A 19,200-nucleotide genomic window follows, 5' to 3' on the forward strand; every position below is an offset into this window, starting at 1 on the left:
TAGGCGATTAAAAAATAATAATCGAAAGAAATTAGAAAAACAAAAGAAAATATACGTGAAAAATGATGAGAAACGAGAAGGTATAGAGGGTTTAAGAGAAGGAAAGAGAGAAGAAAACGGGAGGAGCGTATTAAAGTGCGGCCTTTGCCTGTCCCCACCCTTCGCACATCTTTCCCTCTCTCCTAAACTCAGAGACACTGTACTTAAAGAGAAAACGGATACTTCTGAATATTCATTCTAATATTTACTCTAGTAATTCAGAGGGAAGTTTAAAAATTAATTGTTTCAATTTCGATGTCGATATTCACTCAACATTTTTATAAGCTGACATTTTATAATAATTATTTTATTATAAGACGTTGTATTTTTATTGGGAAATACGCAACTATTATTAATTATATTCTCTCTCTCCCTCTCCCTCTCTCTCTCCCTCTCTCTTTCTCTTTCTAAAATCTTGAAATAATACAAATAAAAAAGACAACGAATCTTTCTAAAAGATAGAAATAAAACTAAAAGAGATAACAGAAATAAGCGGCATAACGACCTCTTATGAATCATCATTATCTCTCTCTCTCTCTCTCTCTCTCTCTCTCTCTCTCTCTCTCTCTCTCTCTCTCTCTCTCTCTGTCTCTTTAAAATCTAAAATGTTAAACAAAACGAACCAATAGAAATCAAGAAAATCATGTTGGAGATCAATCACTCTGATCCAAATATCGACATCGAATATATTGTATATCGTATATAAAAAAGTGAGGAGATATATAAACCTGGTCGAAAGGGGATTTAGAGGGAGAATAGGGAGACATTGTGGGCGAGGGGGGGGGGGGAGGGATAGGAAATCGAAAGCAAAGTCCGTAACCCCCGTTTGCGACTGGGCAAGGCTTTGCTTCAGACACGGCGTGTCCTCGGCGTGGTCCACATCGTCTCCTCTCTCGTGTGTGCCCTTGTCGTTACTCTCCCTCTTTCTCTCTCTCTCTCTCTCTCTCTCTCCTCCCCTCTTTCTCTCTCGCGCGCGCTCTCTCTCTCTCTTTCTCTCTCTCTCTCTCTCTCCTTCAACGGTCTCAGATAATCAAGCTCGCGGAGACTCTCGTCCTGTCCTCTTCGAGCGCGCACGGCGCGTTTCGACGGCCAACCGCAGTCGCCCTCGTCGTTTGCCACCGACTTGCCACTCTTTCTCCTCGTGTCGTTCCACTACTACGATAAAAGGGAGTGCGCTTTCGGCTTTCCTTCTCTCGTAATTACTTGTATATAATTTTTCTTTTTTTTCCTCTCTCGATCACTCACTCATTTCTAATCTAAGAATATTATATAGAACGAGAGAACACGTACGATCGAAAAAGTTGAATTAATTTCTTTTTTTTTTCGTGATAGGGAGAGAGAGTAAAAAAAAAAGAAAAGAAATAAGTGTGTTTTATGTGTTTCAATTTTGTCGCAAGGTGAATTTATTTTTTCATTGGAATATATAAATTTTTTTGTTGTATCTATTAGTTGACAATTTTCTCTTCTCGATGAGAGAAGACATTATTTCACGTGAGCTACTTAACATGTTTACGTCAAGAGGAAAGCACTAACCATTGAGAAGAGGTTTCTTTTTTTGGAGCCTGAAGATCACATTGTCGTTGGATGATATTGTTATTTGTTGTTTGGACGGCGAAAAGTAAACTAGGAGGAAGTCTGGATTATAAAAATCAACAGGTACGTTCGTTCTCTCTCACTCACGTATTTTTCGTCTTCGTCTTCTTCTTCTTCTTCTTCTTCTTCTTCTTCTTCTTCTTTTTATTTACTTTATTTTCTCCAGTTGGGATGAGAGAAAAAAACGTACCATGACGGACGTTTCCGCGTGTAATTGTCGGCCGGCATCGACTGGACAAATAAATTATCCTTGCCGCGAGTTTCTTGCCAATTAAAGCGATCCCCCCTCGTTACGTACCTACTACCTACTCAGTGTGTAACTCAATGTCACGTCCGTGTTTTGTGAAAAAGATAGATATCGACGATGATCTATGGATGATATATTTCTCTTTCCATCTTTCTTTTCGTACAAAAACTTAAATTCTTGTCCAAAAATAAGAAAACGTTTGTTCTAAATATTTCGAATATTTGTTCTTTGAGATAATGATGATTTACAGAGATCGATCTGTATTTTCTCTTTTTCTTTCTTTTCACATAAATAACTTATAAATTTACTGATCGAAAGTAAATAAAAGCTTACTCTAAATATTGCGAATATTAGATACATACATACATGTAATGGAAATTTTATATGGTTTAGAAAAATATATATAGTAGCTTAGAAAAATGTCAAAAGTTTCTCTTAAGGTGAGAGACAAAGTCCTGGCGACGGCGAGGAAAGAAAGCACGGCACGCCATCGCTTCATTTAAAATGCAAATTCGTTTGGCTTGGCGTGAACCAAGGCGGCCCGAATTATTCTAATTACCCCTCCGTCCTCTCTCCCATATACCGTTCTTTTATTCTTTTCAAGCATGGACAATATATAATGTTACAAGAGAGAAAGAAAAAGCCTATCGATCGCTTACCATTTGTGTGATCATTAGTTTTCCAAATATTTCGAATAGAAGACTATGTCATGGATTTGACCTTTTTGATGTGTTTGTGTATTTTTTTTTGCCATCATCATCATCTTCGTCATCACCGTTATTGTAGTTGTCGTCGTCGTCGTCCATTATAATTGAAACTTTGTGATCGATCTTTTAGTAAATTTCGTTCTTACGTATGAAATCTTTTTGGCTCAAAATTCTTGCAATTTTTCTCGATGAAAGAAAAAATAAACGAAAGAAAAAAAATATATATATCGTTAATTTGAAGGGTAGATTAATATATAAAGAAATATACATGTATTTATAGATTCGATGTAGAAATTCGCGCCAAATTTTCTCAATGAACGAGAAGCGAACGAGTGAATATTTTGAAAGAAAGAAAAAAAAAGGATATAACTCAGGATGCGGTAAGCTGGCATGAGTTTACGCATAAGCGTGTGCAAAGTGTAAGTTGGAAAGAGGCATAGATTATCGTGCTAACGTGTTCACGATCCAAGCGAGATGTCGTGTTCATGTAGACCTAATATATTCAGATTTTTATGGCTGGTGGCGTATCGGAGATACGAGAGTCCACCACCCTCCCAACGCCCCCGCGACCCTCCTCGCGTACACTCACCATCTCTCTCTCTCTCTCTCTCTCTCTCTCTCTCTCTCTCTCTCTCACTCTCTCTCTCTCTCTCTCTTTCCGTCAAACCTTCTCTTGGCGTAAGCACTTAAAGGCACACACGGGGTAACCTAATGAATAAACAAAAACTAGATTTAGCTTAAGGCTTACACACGTAAAAGCGTGACCTTAGCGACTATTTACTCGTAGCAAAAGCAAGGTTCTCAACCTAAATGGAAATCTCATCGTTATATTCGATTAATTTCATTTATCATGGTGTCTAATATGATGGAAAAAGATCTTGTTTGTCCAGCATCGAAATCCCCGAAAAGAATGAGAGAACGAGAAAGACATAGAGTGTGTGTTGCGATGCTTGGAAAAATTCTGCTTGGTCAAAGGTACTTACTGAGATCGTGAGATCGTGAGAATGGCGTCGGTTAGGATGATAGGATTGCGCAGACACGTGTTTGTAAGAGTAACATCGGCAAAACAAATGGCATGCGAGAAATCTCATGCTCGCTGCTGCTGCTCTTGCTGCTCTTCTGCTTCGCCTTCTTCAAGTTCTCCACCTTCTACCATCTCCCTCTACAATCTACTATAATCGCTCAATCCTCATTATCGAGATATTTTGTTGGCAGGACAATGGCCTCTCTCAATGGCTTCTGTTATAATCTTTAACGATTCACGTTTAACACACGTTTGTTCTTATCTTATAATGGAAAAACAAAGGGGGAAGAGAATTATCGTTGAAATGAAAAGACATGAGACATGATCGTTCTTGTCTTGTAAGGAGAAAAAAAAACTGGAAGAAAGGGAAGAGAATTATTCGCAAAAGTTGGAAGACATAAGAAACAGTGATTCTTGTCTTGCTACGAAAAAAAATTAATATCAGGAAAAAGAGAAGAAAATTGTTAAAACCAGAAAGCTCTGGACAAAATTGCAGTCGCATAAGGAAAAAAGAAAAAACAAATTATGTATTGTCAAAGAAATGAGAGAGAATAATAGCATAGAAAGAAAGAAAAGAAAATTATATTAATTATTATTACTCTTGTCATTGTTGACAGCTATTTATGAAGAAGAATTAAATTATGAATTACTTAATGTCTAATTCAAAAGACACAATATGAAAGTACCCTTGTAATACAAATCCTCGAAAGACTAACCACAACAAAATCACTCTCAACTCCAACCACAAGATTAAGCCACCCTTATCGTACAGCCCCACAAAAGACCATCCTCAAAAATCACTTTGAAATCTGAAATACCGCAAGAACAAAACCATCCTTATTTCTTAATCCTTCCCTTCCTCCCTAATAACGAAAAGGATCAAATCGTCAAACTCTTATGTCAAAAAATAAAAAAATGAGAAAAAAGAAATCCCCAAAAAAATAATGTTGAAATTCAAAAAAGGTATTTCTCATAAGGATAGCCACAGGAGAGAGCGTAACGCGTGTAATAATTCGATCAGATTAAGGTCCCGAGCGAGGCCGAGCGTGTAAGCAGGCCTAATAGGGGGTAAGCATCGACTTCGAAGGAGGGTCGGAGGTCGATCGTACTCCGATGTACGTGGTGCACCTACTACTACTACTACTACTACTACTACTACTGCTACTACTACTACTTTTACTCCTCCTTGAGTAGAGACCAAGGAAGCAAGGGTAAAAACGTTGAACGGCGAGAAGGGGAGAGGGAGGGGGAGGGGAAGCTTTGGTAATCGCGCATTAATTTGCATCACAAAGTACACGCCACCCGCCACGCTACGCACGCATTCCACGTACTTTTCCGCTTTCTCTCTCTCTCTCTCTCTCTCTCTCTCTCTCTCTCTCAGACACCTACTCTCATTTCATATTTCTCTCCTTTTCTACCCTCATCTATTTTTTTCTATTATTTCTTCACTGTACCTCCAAATGAAAATTTTGCAATCAAATTAGTGCTTCCTTTTTTTTTTTATATTAATAATTCATAAAGTAATCTTTATAATTTTCTTAATTTAATTTAATTTAATTTAATTTAATTTAATTGATTGATTAATTAATTAATTAATTTATTTATTTATTTATTCATTTATTTACGTAAGTAATTTGTTTGGATTGACATATGCATTTATTAATTTAAGTGTCATTTAGTGTATGTAAACGGGAGAAAATGAGACGGAAACGAATTCTTACTTATCTCGATCATCTTTTTCTTCCTCTCTCTTTCTCTTTTTCATACTTGATTGTGGCCTAAATCTCTGTACGATCATATCTTATGAGAGAAATGAGAATCACGGTTGGCCGACTACCGGCAATATTTAGCCGCGCTTCGGCTTATCGGTACGGTTGCATATTTAAGGGTTGCCATGTCAAGCGTCAAGCGCGCCCTTTGAATACATTTAAATTCATTATCCACGGCGACTATAACTCCGTTTCTTCGCGCCACTTCCATGCCACTCTTGTATTGTATAATAAAGACTCCTTATAAGTTGTATTTAATAAGTATATATATGTATTGTACATACATATTGTATATGTGTATATACATATATATATATATATACATATATATACATATACATATATACATATGTTTCTTAGAGAATCAAAAGGTGACTAGGTCATTCGTTAATTTATTTACATTATTTTATCCCGATAATTCGGAAAATTCAAACTCATATTTATTTGACTACCATTGAAACGTATTGAGAATTATTTAAATTATAAACTTGTTGATATTTTAGAAAATTGGTAAAAATTTGTATTAGAAAATTGAAGAAATTTTTATGAAAAAAATCATTTGAATTCATAAAAACCAACTTTTTTATATGATATTTCTCTCATCCCGAAACTTTAAGTATATATATATATATAACAATTCTAACAATTCTAATATGTTTTAGGAAGAGAACCGAAAAGAGACGTTTTACCATGCCGCATACAGGTGAGTCACGAAGGTTAGAATTTTCAGCTTTCAACGATAAATCAAGACAACATATCCGCGAGAAAAGGAGCAACGAAAGGGAGAACTCTCTTTTTCTTCTTTTTCTTCTTCTTTCTCTTCTTCTTCTTCTTCTTCTTCGAAAGAGAGATCAAGATCGAGATTGGATCGAGAAATATATTAAAATCGAGAACGACGAGTATACCTTTTGATATCTCCGTTTTTTTTTATATTCACTCGAGAATGATTTATAAAACGTTGGATTATAAATTGTCGTTAATCGTTTCAAGACGGCAAGATCAAAAGGATCGATATATTCAAGATTTAAGAAACTCTTTCCAATATCGGTAGAAATCACAAAATCATTTCACTATAAACGATTTTAATAATACTCTTTTTGGAGTTTCCCTTATTTCATTCACGTATTACTAGTTCTCGATCTTATCTTCTCCTTCTTTGCCTTTCTCTCTCTCTCTCTCTCTCTCTCTCTCTCTCTCTCTCTCTCTCTCTCTCTTTTTCTCTCTTTCTAAAACATAAGACATTTCGATCATTTAAATTTACGATCCATGAATCTTATGGACTGTTTACGATTTTTCATTTTTTTTCCTTAAAAATTTGTCACTTCGATATACACATATACATACACGCACTCACAGACAGACACGTTATATATAATTATTATTATCCATGGTCAAAAAATCTTTGGACGTTATTTTTTTCTATTTTTTCTCTTCGCCAACAAAAGAGAGATATCATTCTCACTAAATAAAAAAACTTCTTTTATTTATATACAATCATATTTATAAATGAGGTAAATAAGTAAATGGTGAGAGAGTTAAAGTAAAAAAAAAAAAAAAAAAGAAAAAAAACGAAAAAGAAAGGAACCCCATGAACGTTGAGAAAAAAGAGAAAAGGTGCATACGATATGGCGTTAATACAGGAAGATAATATCAAAATAGGAAGGGATGAGGAGTCGACCATTTATAAGATCATTTTCATTAAAGGAATATCGGCTTATTAAGTACTTATTAAATACTTGAAGAGTTCTTAAAAAGAAAAAAGGAAAAAAATAAGATATAAAAGAAAAACAAAAAGTTCACATACTCGAGAATTTCTTTAAGAAAACAAACACACGTGTGTACAAGATAAAAGGAGAGAGAGAGAGAGAGAGAGAATCTATTAGCTTAGATGTATCGTGATTGGAGGTAAAGGCAGGTGTATAGAGTTCGGGCAGAAACCTAAATGGCATTCGTGATAGCGATCATTTCCGGTCCGCATTAGTTTACCGTCTCTCGAGCAACGTAAGCAACATATCGGGAATATATATATATATATATATACGTACATAAAGTGCTTAAAGATTGCAAGGAAGCATCCAAATGACACTACTTTTCCTGTTAATGTCACATTTTCAATGGCGAATTTTTATTTTCCATCATACATGTATATTTAACACCATACATCCACATTTAATATCATACATGAACACTTGACATCGTAAATGTACATTTGACATTATAACTGCACATTTGGCACCATTAATACACACACACACACACACATATATATATACTTTAATATATATACGCATATGACATGATAAATGCATCAATGAACATACATGAATGAATCCAAAATTGAAATCATACATGTCCATGTATAACACGTACATAAATACACATTGGACATCATAAATCGAGCATATATACGTAGTCATATGTTTTCAATTTACGCAGATGGAACGTTAACGTTCACAGTGTTATGAAATTCTTTCGTTATGGGAGATGAGAAACGTCGGGTTGCATCGGATTCGCTTGATTTAGCGGTGTGCAATTCGGTGCAGTGCAGTGCAGTGCTGCGATGCATAGCAGTGTCGGTGCCGTTGCCGGTACCGGTGTCGGTGCCGATGCCAGTGCCGGTGCATTCAGGATTATTTTTCAAAGGCATTATTTTTCGTGAATTCGGACCAGCTTGATTTTTATGTAGATAGGACCGCCTTCCTGCTTGCTTTTTGCCGTAATAATAATTTGGCCCTCTCCCTCCTCTGGTTCTCCTATACTCGTGCTCGAGACCGCTTGGTATAAGCGCTATAATTTCCTCTACTTATTCCCCTCAGGCCAATTCAGGTAGTAGTTCTCTCTCTCTTTCTCTCTCTCTCTCTCTCTCTCTCTCTCTCTCTCTCCCCCTCTCTCTCTCTTTCTCTTTTTATCCAGAAATTGTCACAAACAACAATATAGTAGCACAATGTCTACAAAATCAATTTTTTTTTATGGTCAGAAGAATGATTGAAAAAAATCATTAAACTTACATCAACATTATTTGATCGTTCGATAGGAGAATGAAAAAAACTTATTGGCAGAGGATTTGAAATAAAAATTGATGATCCTCTTGAATAGACATCTTCCCGTTAATCCGAGAGAAACAAACTGCCATAAAAATTATAGCCAATCGATCGAAACGTGTCTTTTCAACGATAAAACTTTCAAAATTAGTGTCGAAAAGATAGAAAAGAAATCTCGTTATTTTTTCGTTCGGGATTCTTATGAGATCGATGACCGTTCGAAATCATCCTTTTACTTGTAAGATTTCGCACTTTATATCTATCTGGTTATTTACATACTCGTAAAATGCGGATTTTTAAATTAACGATTTGTTTTTTTATATCGTCCTTTTTTTTTTTTTTTTTAGTACTTGCATTGTGTCGAAGTTTGTCATAAAAAGTACAATAAATATAACATCGATATATTACATATAAATACGTAAATGGTACCAAATAAGATCAACATTTTTTATATATAACATTTATAATACAGAATATCTGTTTTATAAAGTATTTATGATAATTTTATCGACATTAATCGACTCGATGTAAATAAAATAACAGTAATTTATTCGATATAAACGAAATGAAAAAACAAAATAGTATATGTATAAAATCGCTCTCTCCATTTATACTTACTTACATTGTAAATGAATTATCGTCGTATAAAAATATTTATTTTTTGTAGGTCAAGCAGGAGTGAATCAACTTGGTGGCGTTTTTGTCAATGGCAGACCTTTACCAGACTGTGTACGTCAACGTATCGTACAACTAGCATTAGTCGGTGTTAGACCTTGCGATATCTCACGACAATTACTCGTCTCTCATGGCTGTGTTTCCAAAATATTAACAAGATTTTACGAAACTGGAAGCATCAGACCAGGTAGCATCGGCGGAAGTAAAACTAAGGTTTGTCTATAATTTTTATAATCGAGTCACATTTCTTATTGCTTGAACGAACCTAAAAATATATGTATTATATATCAAAATTATTATTGTTATTATTATTATTATTATTATCTTAATTTGAGACTTTGATCTATATGTGATCAATAGCTCGTATATATTTAAATAAAGCGAAGGTCTACATTTAAAAGTTGTGTTCGATTAAAACACTATTATTTCCAAACAAAATAAAACTTTTTGCTAGACTTATTAATAATAATAATAATAATAATAATAATAATAATAATAATAATAGTGATAGTAATAGTAATAAATATTTTGTTTTGTTCATTTGAAAAAAAAGAAAAAAATAAGCAACAACAACAAAATCAAAGAATCGAATGTAGTTAAGAACGAGGAGGGGGGGGGAGAGAGAGGGAGAGAAAAGAAGGGGAAAGGTAGATAATATAGCGAGAAGGTAGAGGATGCTTCGGACATTCCTGATGTGATTTTAAGTAAGGCCTGTGTGTGTGCGTGTGTATTTGTGTTGACCATAAGACGCAATTATCCAAACACCTTGCGACGTCCTACATTTGCATAATTTCATGGCTTTTGCACGCTTTTCTTGTTCGCGTTTGTACGTTCGCACGGTACGCCCAGTTTGTGAATCACGGGATGATGTGTGATCATCGTCTTATGGGATCTCATGTGTTAAATTAATCAAGTACTCGATGCGAGAATGATTTCGATCTTCTTTTCGGTAGCCAAGAAGAAAAGGGAAAAAAAAAGGAATAACAACTCAAACAAAACAATCTTATTTTTTTTGTAATATCGGATGAACCAAAAGGTCCTAGGTGATTTTAAAAATCAATCACTCTTTCGATACCTTAGATTAATTTTTTTATTCAGATTGTAAAACTACACAAGCCTAGGTGCAAGCTTAAGAAGTCTCGAGAAAGAATAATTGACACATACACACACACACACACACACACCCAATATATGTGTATATATATATTTTTAGAATTGATTTTCATTGTCGAAAGTACATCAATCATTAACTATATACGGAATACAAAAATTTATATTTATTTGTAGTTTTATATACTGGGAAAAGAAAATAATTAGTCTAGCCAATCTCGAGAAAAATAATGAGTAATCGATTTATAAAATCACTTTAGAAATAATTTTGGTCGTAGGACACTGCGGCCCATCCTATATAAACTGAATTTTCTTTAAATAACGACAAAAAAAAATATATTCTCTTCGTTCTCTAATGTGCTTGATAATATCGTAGAAAATGATGAAAACGATTTCGAGTGTAATTCTACTTCAACGCTAATAGATCCCTTAGGCACATGATTCTACGCGCACACACACGCACACACACTAATGACAATATAATTCTACGGTTCACACGTATGAAAAATTTCTTATAGGATGCATCTTTTCCTTGGCATTAGAAAAATTAGAAAACCATGAAAAAATTTATTATAGTAGATATACCCAATCTTTGAAAATATTACATTTCCTCTTCTTATTCTTGAAAATATGAGATACTTATTGATATCGATTTTATCAGTTTCGCCTAATCATTCGAAGCTTCGAAGATCAAAGAAAAATGAGAGAAAAAAAGAAACTGTCGAGATCTTTATCACGATATTACCTGCATCTCTCTCTCTCTCTCTCTCTCTCTCTCTCTCTCTCTCTCTCTCTCTCTCTCTCTCTCTCTCTCTCTCTCACTTCCCCTCTCTTTTTCTCGCTATAAGAGGTAGATCACAAGATAGTAAACCTTTAAAGTGGCTTTTACGGTAATTAAAGTGATCGATAATTAAAATGATCGATAATTGGATAACGAGTGGTCTTCTTGTTCTTTTTTCTTTTTTTTTTTTCTCGAAATCGGATACAGCGTGTGTCTGTGTGGTATAAAATTAACACTTAGCACACAGGGATATCCCTTTTTTCTTTCATTGTCATTTCTTCCATTAAGAAAGCCTACTATTTAATACCGACCAAAAAAGTGAAGTTGTCTGTGATCCTAGGATTCAAACGATACCGGTCTTATAATTAGATTAAAGAAAATGTCTATTATAGTACACCTGTCAAATATGAGACATTAGTGACCAGCTGTTTTCCTAGAAAATCAATTTGAACTTTTGACATTTCGATGTAGGTCCATTAAATGCATACGTTCAGTCAATAGAATCGGTAGGGTAACGAGTAGCGTATTAGATTCCTACACATAGATTCGCGGGTTCGAATCTCACGTAGACATACCAAGGTTTTTTTTTTCATAATTTTCAAATTTTTCAAATTTTTCGACAAAAGATTTAACATTTATATAAATATCGTATCGATAGAAATTATAATTGTAAGAGAAAACGAATGGAAATGTACTTTCTTTTTGTATAGAAAATTGTTGATAAAGTATAGAAGGAAACATAGGTAAAAATCAGCGATGAATCGATCTAGAATATAATTTCTAGAAGCTATGCGTACCGTTCAATTTGGCATACGAGCTATGGAATTAATTACCAAACTATCGAGACGATCTACACGTGTTTCTCCCGTACACATGAGGTAACATTTTCGATGCGTGTCCTCGTAAGTACTTTCGCCTGTTATCTGTAAGCATACGCGTGCGCTCCAATACGATACGATAGCGAGAGAGAGAGAGAGAGAGAGAGAGAGAGAGAGAGAGAGAAAGGATAATGGGGCGACATCACGAGAGAGAAAATTGTCTCATGAAAAATGCACGCCCAGTCGAAGGAGCGAAGGTAATAAAGTGGAACGTCATGGGCGACGAAAAAAGGAAAAAAAGAAAACGAAAAAAATCTGCTGCTATCTCTTTCCAGCTTTGATCTCTTTCCTTTCTCTTTTCTCTTTTTCGTGGCATTCGTAAATGTAATGCCCGCACCACTCTTTTACCACAGCTGTGAAGGAATCTCTTTTTAACAGGTAGAACAACATTCAAATTTTCCCGCCTTAATGACACGCTTAACTCGTTCGCAAGTTCGTCGATGACTGATTATCATCAAAATGATCCAATCAGTCCGACAAACGAGGTCAATATATATCGATATAAATATTTTTAAATATATATATATATATATATATATATGTATATATATATACATATATATATATGGAGATCAATTTACATTCTAAACAATAATGAACATTTAAGGGAACAAAACTGTCCTTATGAAACATTTTTCTTTTATTTTTCAATTATTCTTAATTATCGATCGAAACTTTCTGGATCGATGGATCCTTTCGAGTACTATCTACCTGCAGAGAGAGAAAGAGAGAGAGAGAGAGGGAGAGAGAGAGAGGGAGAGAGAGAGAGATAAAAAGAAAAACGCTCAGTTTTCCAGTTTTATCAGGTAATTAAGATCTAAACAGACTAGTCTTACGATGTTTACTTTTCAACTTGAATGATTTAGATGGAAGAGAACATATAAAATATATTCTCGCATGAATGAAGTCATTGTTGATTTCTCCTTTTTTCTTACGAATTGCATCGATTTATATAAGTTAATCTGTTCTTTAAGTTCTTGTATAGTTTTCGTTGTAATATAAACTTATATTTAATATTTCACATATTAATTATCGATAAGGATGTATACACGCGCACATACGGATAAATATGTACATGTAATTCAACGAATTGCATCGATTCATATAAATATATATAGTTTTCTTATGTAGTTTTCATCATAATATAAATTTCTAATCAATATTTCACGTATTAATTATCATTTATTTCTTTCTTTCAAGCAGAATAGAAAAGGAAAGGATCGAAGATCGTTGGTAGTCCTGATAACCTTTATCGGCTAGGATGTGCACACTCACACACACACACACGCACGCACGCACGCACACGCACACACAGACATTGTAGGTTCGTGCGGTAATTACCGAGTTGGTCAACCTGTTCGAACGGTTTGCGTTATCTAACGTTTAGCGCCATATGTCCGTCCTGCCAAACCAATTTCCTCGACCGTGTGAGCGAATACACGCGTATGGAGAGGTAGCTCGTAATGTAGGGATAGCTAGAGGTAGTAAGAGAGAGAGAGAGAGAGAGAGAGAGAGAGAGAGAGATCGACATTAGGACACGTATACACAACGTCGACCGAGGTAATTGTGGCAACGACGACGGAAGTGTCAGATTAGAATCTGAGATGCTCCTGGTAGCACGCGAGGCTTGTCCTAACCCTCTGAAACTATTAGGCTGACCCTCCCCGTCCTCTGCTCTTGCCATAACCGCCCTTAAACGTAGCGTACCTCGACAGTAACTCTCAATCTTTCTACTCGAATATCAGAAATATTACAAAATTGATTACAATTCAATCTTAAGATATATTTGAATATCTTTTGGACACACTATATATATACATATAATATACGTAGGTCTATAGTGTATAGAGATTTAATCAGAATGTAATTGTTGTCTTTTTAATGATTAAAGAAAAAAAGAAAGAAAGAAAGAAAAAGAGAACTAAATGCGTCTAAAACTTAGACGCAATCCAAACGCAACCCTTAATTTATAAAATGCAAAAATGATATATAATAAATAGATGTAGGTTATACATTAGAAATAAATTTCGAAACAAAAAATATTCAGTAGAAATTAGGGAAGATCGAATTGGCAAAGAAGAAGATTCACTCTTCTTATCTTTCTCTCTCTCTCTCTCTCTTCCTCCCCTTTTCCCGGTTCGTCGCCTTTGGCACGAGTCGACGATCTCAAAAATCTCGGTATGAAACCGAATAACATTTCCATAACGTTAGCATGAAATTATCAGTGGCGGCTCCTCTCTTGTTGTGTTGTATATACCATTAGTAGTCCCCTCTCTTAAGAGATCATTAGCAAGTCAAATTCGGAGAATCACTTTGAAATTGAGAATCACTGAACTCTCACTACTTTAGAAACCTTCGAAGAGGCTATGAAAATGAGATAAATGATTTTAACAGATGACGATAGGTCTCTCTATTCTAATTCAAAGGGAATTTTGATCGAAAATAATTAAAATCACTTTGGAATTGACGATTGAGAAACACTGAAGTAACTCTCTCACCTTCGAAAAGACGACGGAACTGGACAGGAATGGGGCTGGCAGATGACGATAGTTCTCTTCCTCGTACTGTCCCAAAACGGAGGTCTAAAATCGAAATAAAGTATGTAGTAGGTTTATAACCCACCTACCGGACTTTAGTTGGTTATCTTGATCGTTGACCCTGGTCTTATGGATCCTCTTCTTCACCTGTGCTCGACATATGCCGAGGACATTCTCTTTCCGTCCAAATTTTCTGTCGATTCTTTACATTTCATTTACATTTAACTCGATTGAGAAATAAGATGTTGCGACTCGATCAATTTATTCCTAAATACATACCACATTATTAATATCGCTAATAAAACTATTCAGAAACTTTGTATGTATATCTAAAAATGTAAGAGAGAGAGAGAGAGAGAGAGAGAGAGAGGATAACTTATTAAATCTTGAACATATCCTTGGTAGGTAATTTTAGTTAGAAAACTAAAAGGTGGATCGTAAAAGTTAAATATTCGCTCGTAATCGTCCCCCATATAACTATCAAGAATGTAAATGGCTTCTCGTGTGTAAGAAAAAGATAATCCTCAAGTTAAATCTTTACGATCCACTGTAGAATCCTTCCTGAAATGTATCGAATGCGGTATCGCAAACGTTTCTAAGTAAAGAAAAGTGAAATCTAGGAGAGGAGAGAAACATATATATATATATATATATATATATATATATATATATATATATATATATATATAAAGAGATAGAGAGAGAAACGTTTCCGAAGGGCCTCTCGTTAAAATGAAAGTCTCTCTTTTAGAGACCAAGACAGAGTTTATATGTTTATATTGCAATTGCAGCAAGTAGCAACACCTACGGTCGTTAAGAAAATTCTACGAATGAAACAGGAACAGCCGACGATGTTTGCCTGGGAAATACGTGAACAACTTGCTAGACAAGGAGCTTGCGATCCACAAAGCTTACCTTCCGTTTCATCGGTTAACCGAATTCTCAGGGGTGGTGGACTTCATACGGATCATCCTGGAATCGAAGGGAGCTCATCCACTGGATATGCTTCGCAAATCTCTTCCAATGTTGCTTCCAGAGGTACTTTTCATTCTTTTTTTTTTTTTTATCTTTCTTACAATTTTTTAAATATTTTAGATTGGGGGATTTTTTTTTAATTTTCCTCTGTTTTATCATCCGATGATGAATAATTTGTTAGTTAATAAAAGTGATAGCATTAATAATAATGCATATATAAAATAAATATGTGCATTATTAAAAATAACTCATTTCTGTCTTATCATTCAGATGATAATATATTTCAGATCATTTTTGTATACCTCCAGGTATTATTATTGTATCGAAATATTTTTTTATAGATCAATAAGTTTACCGCAATCAACGGTCCTTTAAGCATCATCTGTCTTTAGCACGAGATCGATCTAAAACTTCATCGAATCCTCTTTTTCTTTTCTATCTTTTTCGTTTTCTTTTCTTACCCTTCTTCTTTAGCCGCGAAGAAAAAATCTGGAGAAAGTCGATAGTCGAGAAGAAATTTGGTGAGGACTTTGGTACTCAACGTGATTGACTCGTCAGTCTAAGAACACGCAAACTTCGATAAAACTTCTCTGGTCCGAGAGAAAGGATCTTCAAATTTAAATCATTTCTCTTTCGTGACCTATGCAATTTTTACATCAGACGATTCTTTTTTTTTTTCAAGCCCCTTAAGGATAGAAATCGAATTAAAATATAGACATTTATTTTATTTTAATTTCGAACGACTCCATGTAACATTAATATCATAATTTATTTTTTCATAAAACAAAATTAACTGTTAATTTATGTGTAAAAAATCAATATATACTTCACGTTATATAATTTTATTTATTAATAATAATTTAAAAAAAAGAATCAAATTATATAAAGGAGATCAGAGATAAAAAATGAGAGAGACCACACAGACTGAGACCAGTTGAGCAAATAAATGGAAAGGGTTGCATAATATTAGGGGCACTTGAAATCGCGCCAGCTGACTTCAACCTGATCCACTTATTAACCACAAACGATAAGTTAAAACTTCACGTGACGTATTATAAACTCGAAACAGCCGACTTCTATCCAATAATTAAATTCAGCACGAAAGATTGAAGATAAATATTCGACTTGACGTGACTTTGACAGCTTCTTTTTCAACAGCCAACCACCCAGCCAACCAACCAACCAATCTGGCTCAATTTTCATTTTCTCCTTTTTTTTCTTTTTTTTTTTTTTTTCATAAATAGCTTTAATTTAGCTTTAATAGCTGATAGTTACGATCATTTTTTTGTTTTGTTATTATAGAATCGTTAATGAGGACGGACTATCAATTGTTCTACCCGGGTGCGTTAGGACCATTACAGATCTCAACGAGTTCAGGAAACAACGGTACACCTTCTTGGAACCCAAGTTTTTATTCGTCGCTATATCAAGCTACAACATTACATTTACATCATGGAATGCAATCATTAACGTAAGCTCAATTTGAAAATATAACAATATAATAATGGGAAAATACTACATAAATATTTGATTTTTATCCTTTTTTTTTAGATCTCTAGATGCAGAAAGATTAACCGATCAAAATGGAGTACAAAATCAAGTGGAGTTAAAATCCAGTTCGAGTTCTATGGCAGGAAGTGATGATTCTTTAGACAAGAGCGACCTAGAGGAAAATGCTGAATCTCAGGATCAATATAAATCCTTTCAAAGTGGTAGGATTATATTAGAACTTGGTCAGAAGATAGGAAGCGATCGAAGTGCATTTATAAGACATCCGACACCACCAATAAATCCATTGGAAACAGATAAGCAACAGCAGAACAACAAACAACAGCAAAATCAACAAAAAAGAATTATTGAAACAGAAAAAGAACAGACGAGCACAACAGTAACGAGTAATGAAATGCCTGTTGAAAATAGACCGGCTCAGGTACAAAAAAAACGAAATCCCTATTCGATAGAGGAACTTCTTAAAAAAGATGAAAAAAAGTCAACCTCAAAAAGGCCTAGGTTGATAAACATAGACGTCGTACAACCATGCGGTATCATTTTGAACAAAGAAATTTAAAGAAAATCTTACAAACAAATCTCATTTAGATTTTAGTCTTAATGATGTAGTATGATAGGTCTGTGAGATCTCTATAATTTAACTTTTATTATATATAATTTCTAAGTTAATCTTTAAAAGGTTGTTATGTATGTTTGACCAAGGTACATAGACGTCTGAATTCGCCAAATGTAAAGTAAGATGATAAGTAAGAATCCTGTTGATTTTGACCAAGAAGTGAAAATATGAATAAATACATGAATATCGTTGTCCGAATGATTAAACGAAAAGGGTAATAAAGTAACGGCTGTAAAGTATGAGTACACGGAAGACATGAAAATATACATATATATATATATATGTATATATATATGTATGTATATGAAAAGGACACACGATGCAGTAAAGCCATAAACGAGTTTGGTGTTGTACCGTTGACACGTTGCACTAGTGTAAAATACTATGAAATGTCAGAGTGACATAAAACAGGCATGAGAGAGAGAGAGAGAGAGAAAGAAAGAGAAATTATATAGCAACGAGAGAGAGAGAGAGAGAGAGAGAGAGAGAGAGAGAGAGAGAGAGAGAGAGAGAGAGAGAGAGAGAATGTCAGTTTTGCGTTTACAACGTTGTAAAAACCTTTTATCCCGTTTTTCATCTCGGTCCAATTAATGCACTATAAAATGCACATTGCCTCGACATCCTGCTGTGGTGTTTTTTTTCTCTTTCTTTTCTTCTCTTTCTATCTAAAGGCTTCTAAAGAAAAAAAAAAAAAAAAAAAAAAATAATGTCTCAGTATGATAAGAATATTTCTAAAACAAGTTTCAATCGTATTTACCACCTTGACAATGTTTTTATTTCAATTAATTTTTAAGGAGGAGATCTTATATCTATTTCGTTGATAGAAAAAGAAATCTAGAAATTAAGACTAATTAGTGTAATTAATGTTTAAAAAGACAAAAGATGGAGATCGATCTTTTTTGTTCGTCCTTTTTTGTTTCTTTCTTTTTTTATTTATCCTAGGAAAATTCTTCAAAGAAATATTTATTATAGGTTTAGAATGAATCGCTGTCACTTAATTGGATAATTGAATATTGCATTCTTCTTCTTCTTCTTCTTCTTCTTCTTCTTCTTCTTCTTTACTATTATTATTTATTTATCAATGATATATTTAACAAAGATGATTTTAATTATAAGATCGGACTTATATATCTTTACCAAGTGTGTGAAAGAAAATAAGGATAACTCAAAGATTCTACTAAATAGTCATCCACAATAACTTTCTTTTTCCTGAAAAAAAAAAAAATTTGTCGAGTCTTCGAACTCAAAGATGTTAAACTTAATCAATTTTTTCCTTCGATTATTATCGACTAATTAATAATCGTAATCTCAAATTGTCCTGTATAATATCATTAAAATACACTAGTCAAAATGATATCGTTTTTATTAAACTAATTAACAAAACAAACATACCCTCTAAGAGATATATTATTGTTAATTAAAATTTATTTAAATTATGTTGAAATAATTTGGTGGCTTTTAAAAAAATTAACTAATATTTTAAAGAAGGTATAAATTGAATTGTTCGCAATATTCTCAGCGTAAAAATCATTTAATTTCTTATCGTCGATGTAAACAAAAAATATTTAAAAAAGTTATTACATTTATATAATTATTTATCTAAAGATATATAATAGTATCGAGCAGAATTGAACACTGTTGCTTCTCGTTAACGAGAGCATTTAAAAATTTATATATATATATATATATATATATATAT

At 33.9% G+C, this 19,200-nt stretch overlaps 1 protein-coding gene across 6 annotated transcripts in view; it reads left to right on the plus strand.

Moving 5' to 3' along the window:
- LOC124956095 (paired box protein Pax-9) overlaps positions 1–19,184 on the plus strand; it is a 35,277-nt gene extending 16,093 nt beyond the window's left edge. For 2 of the 6 annotated variants that reach the window (XM_047511483.1, XM_047511484.1), the window contains exons 3-8: positions 1,489–1,695; positions 6,042–6,082; positions 9,088–9,308; positions 15,193–15,439; positions 16,679–16,847; positions 16,928–19,184. In XM_047511483.1, coding sequence (XP_047367439.1) covers positions 6,070–6,082; positions 9,088–9,308; positions 15,193–15,439; positions 16,679–16,847; positions 16,928–17,444 — 1,167 coding nt within the window. In that variant the 5' untranslated portion in view covers positions 1,489–1,695; positions 6,042–6,069 and the 3' untranslated portion in view covers positions 17,445–19,184. Of the gene's footprint in view, positions 1–924; positions 1,696–6,041; positions 6,083–9,087; positions 9,309–15,192; positions 15,440–16,678; positions 16,848–16,927 lie in introns of those variants that run through there. The other 4 variants (XM_047511485.1, XM_047511487.1, XM_047511482.1 and 1 more) reach the window with 4 other exon arrangements.
- The last annotated feature ends 16 nt before the right edge of the window (positions 19,185–19,200 follow it).

This window comes from Vespa velutina, chromosome 20, assembly GCF_912470025.1.
Source record: "Vespa velutina chromosome 20, iVesVel2.1, whole genome shotgun sequence".
In the NCBI taxonomy this organism is placed as follows: Eukaryota; Metazoa; Arthropoda; class Insecta; order Hymenoptera; family Vespidae; genus Vespa; species Vespa velutina.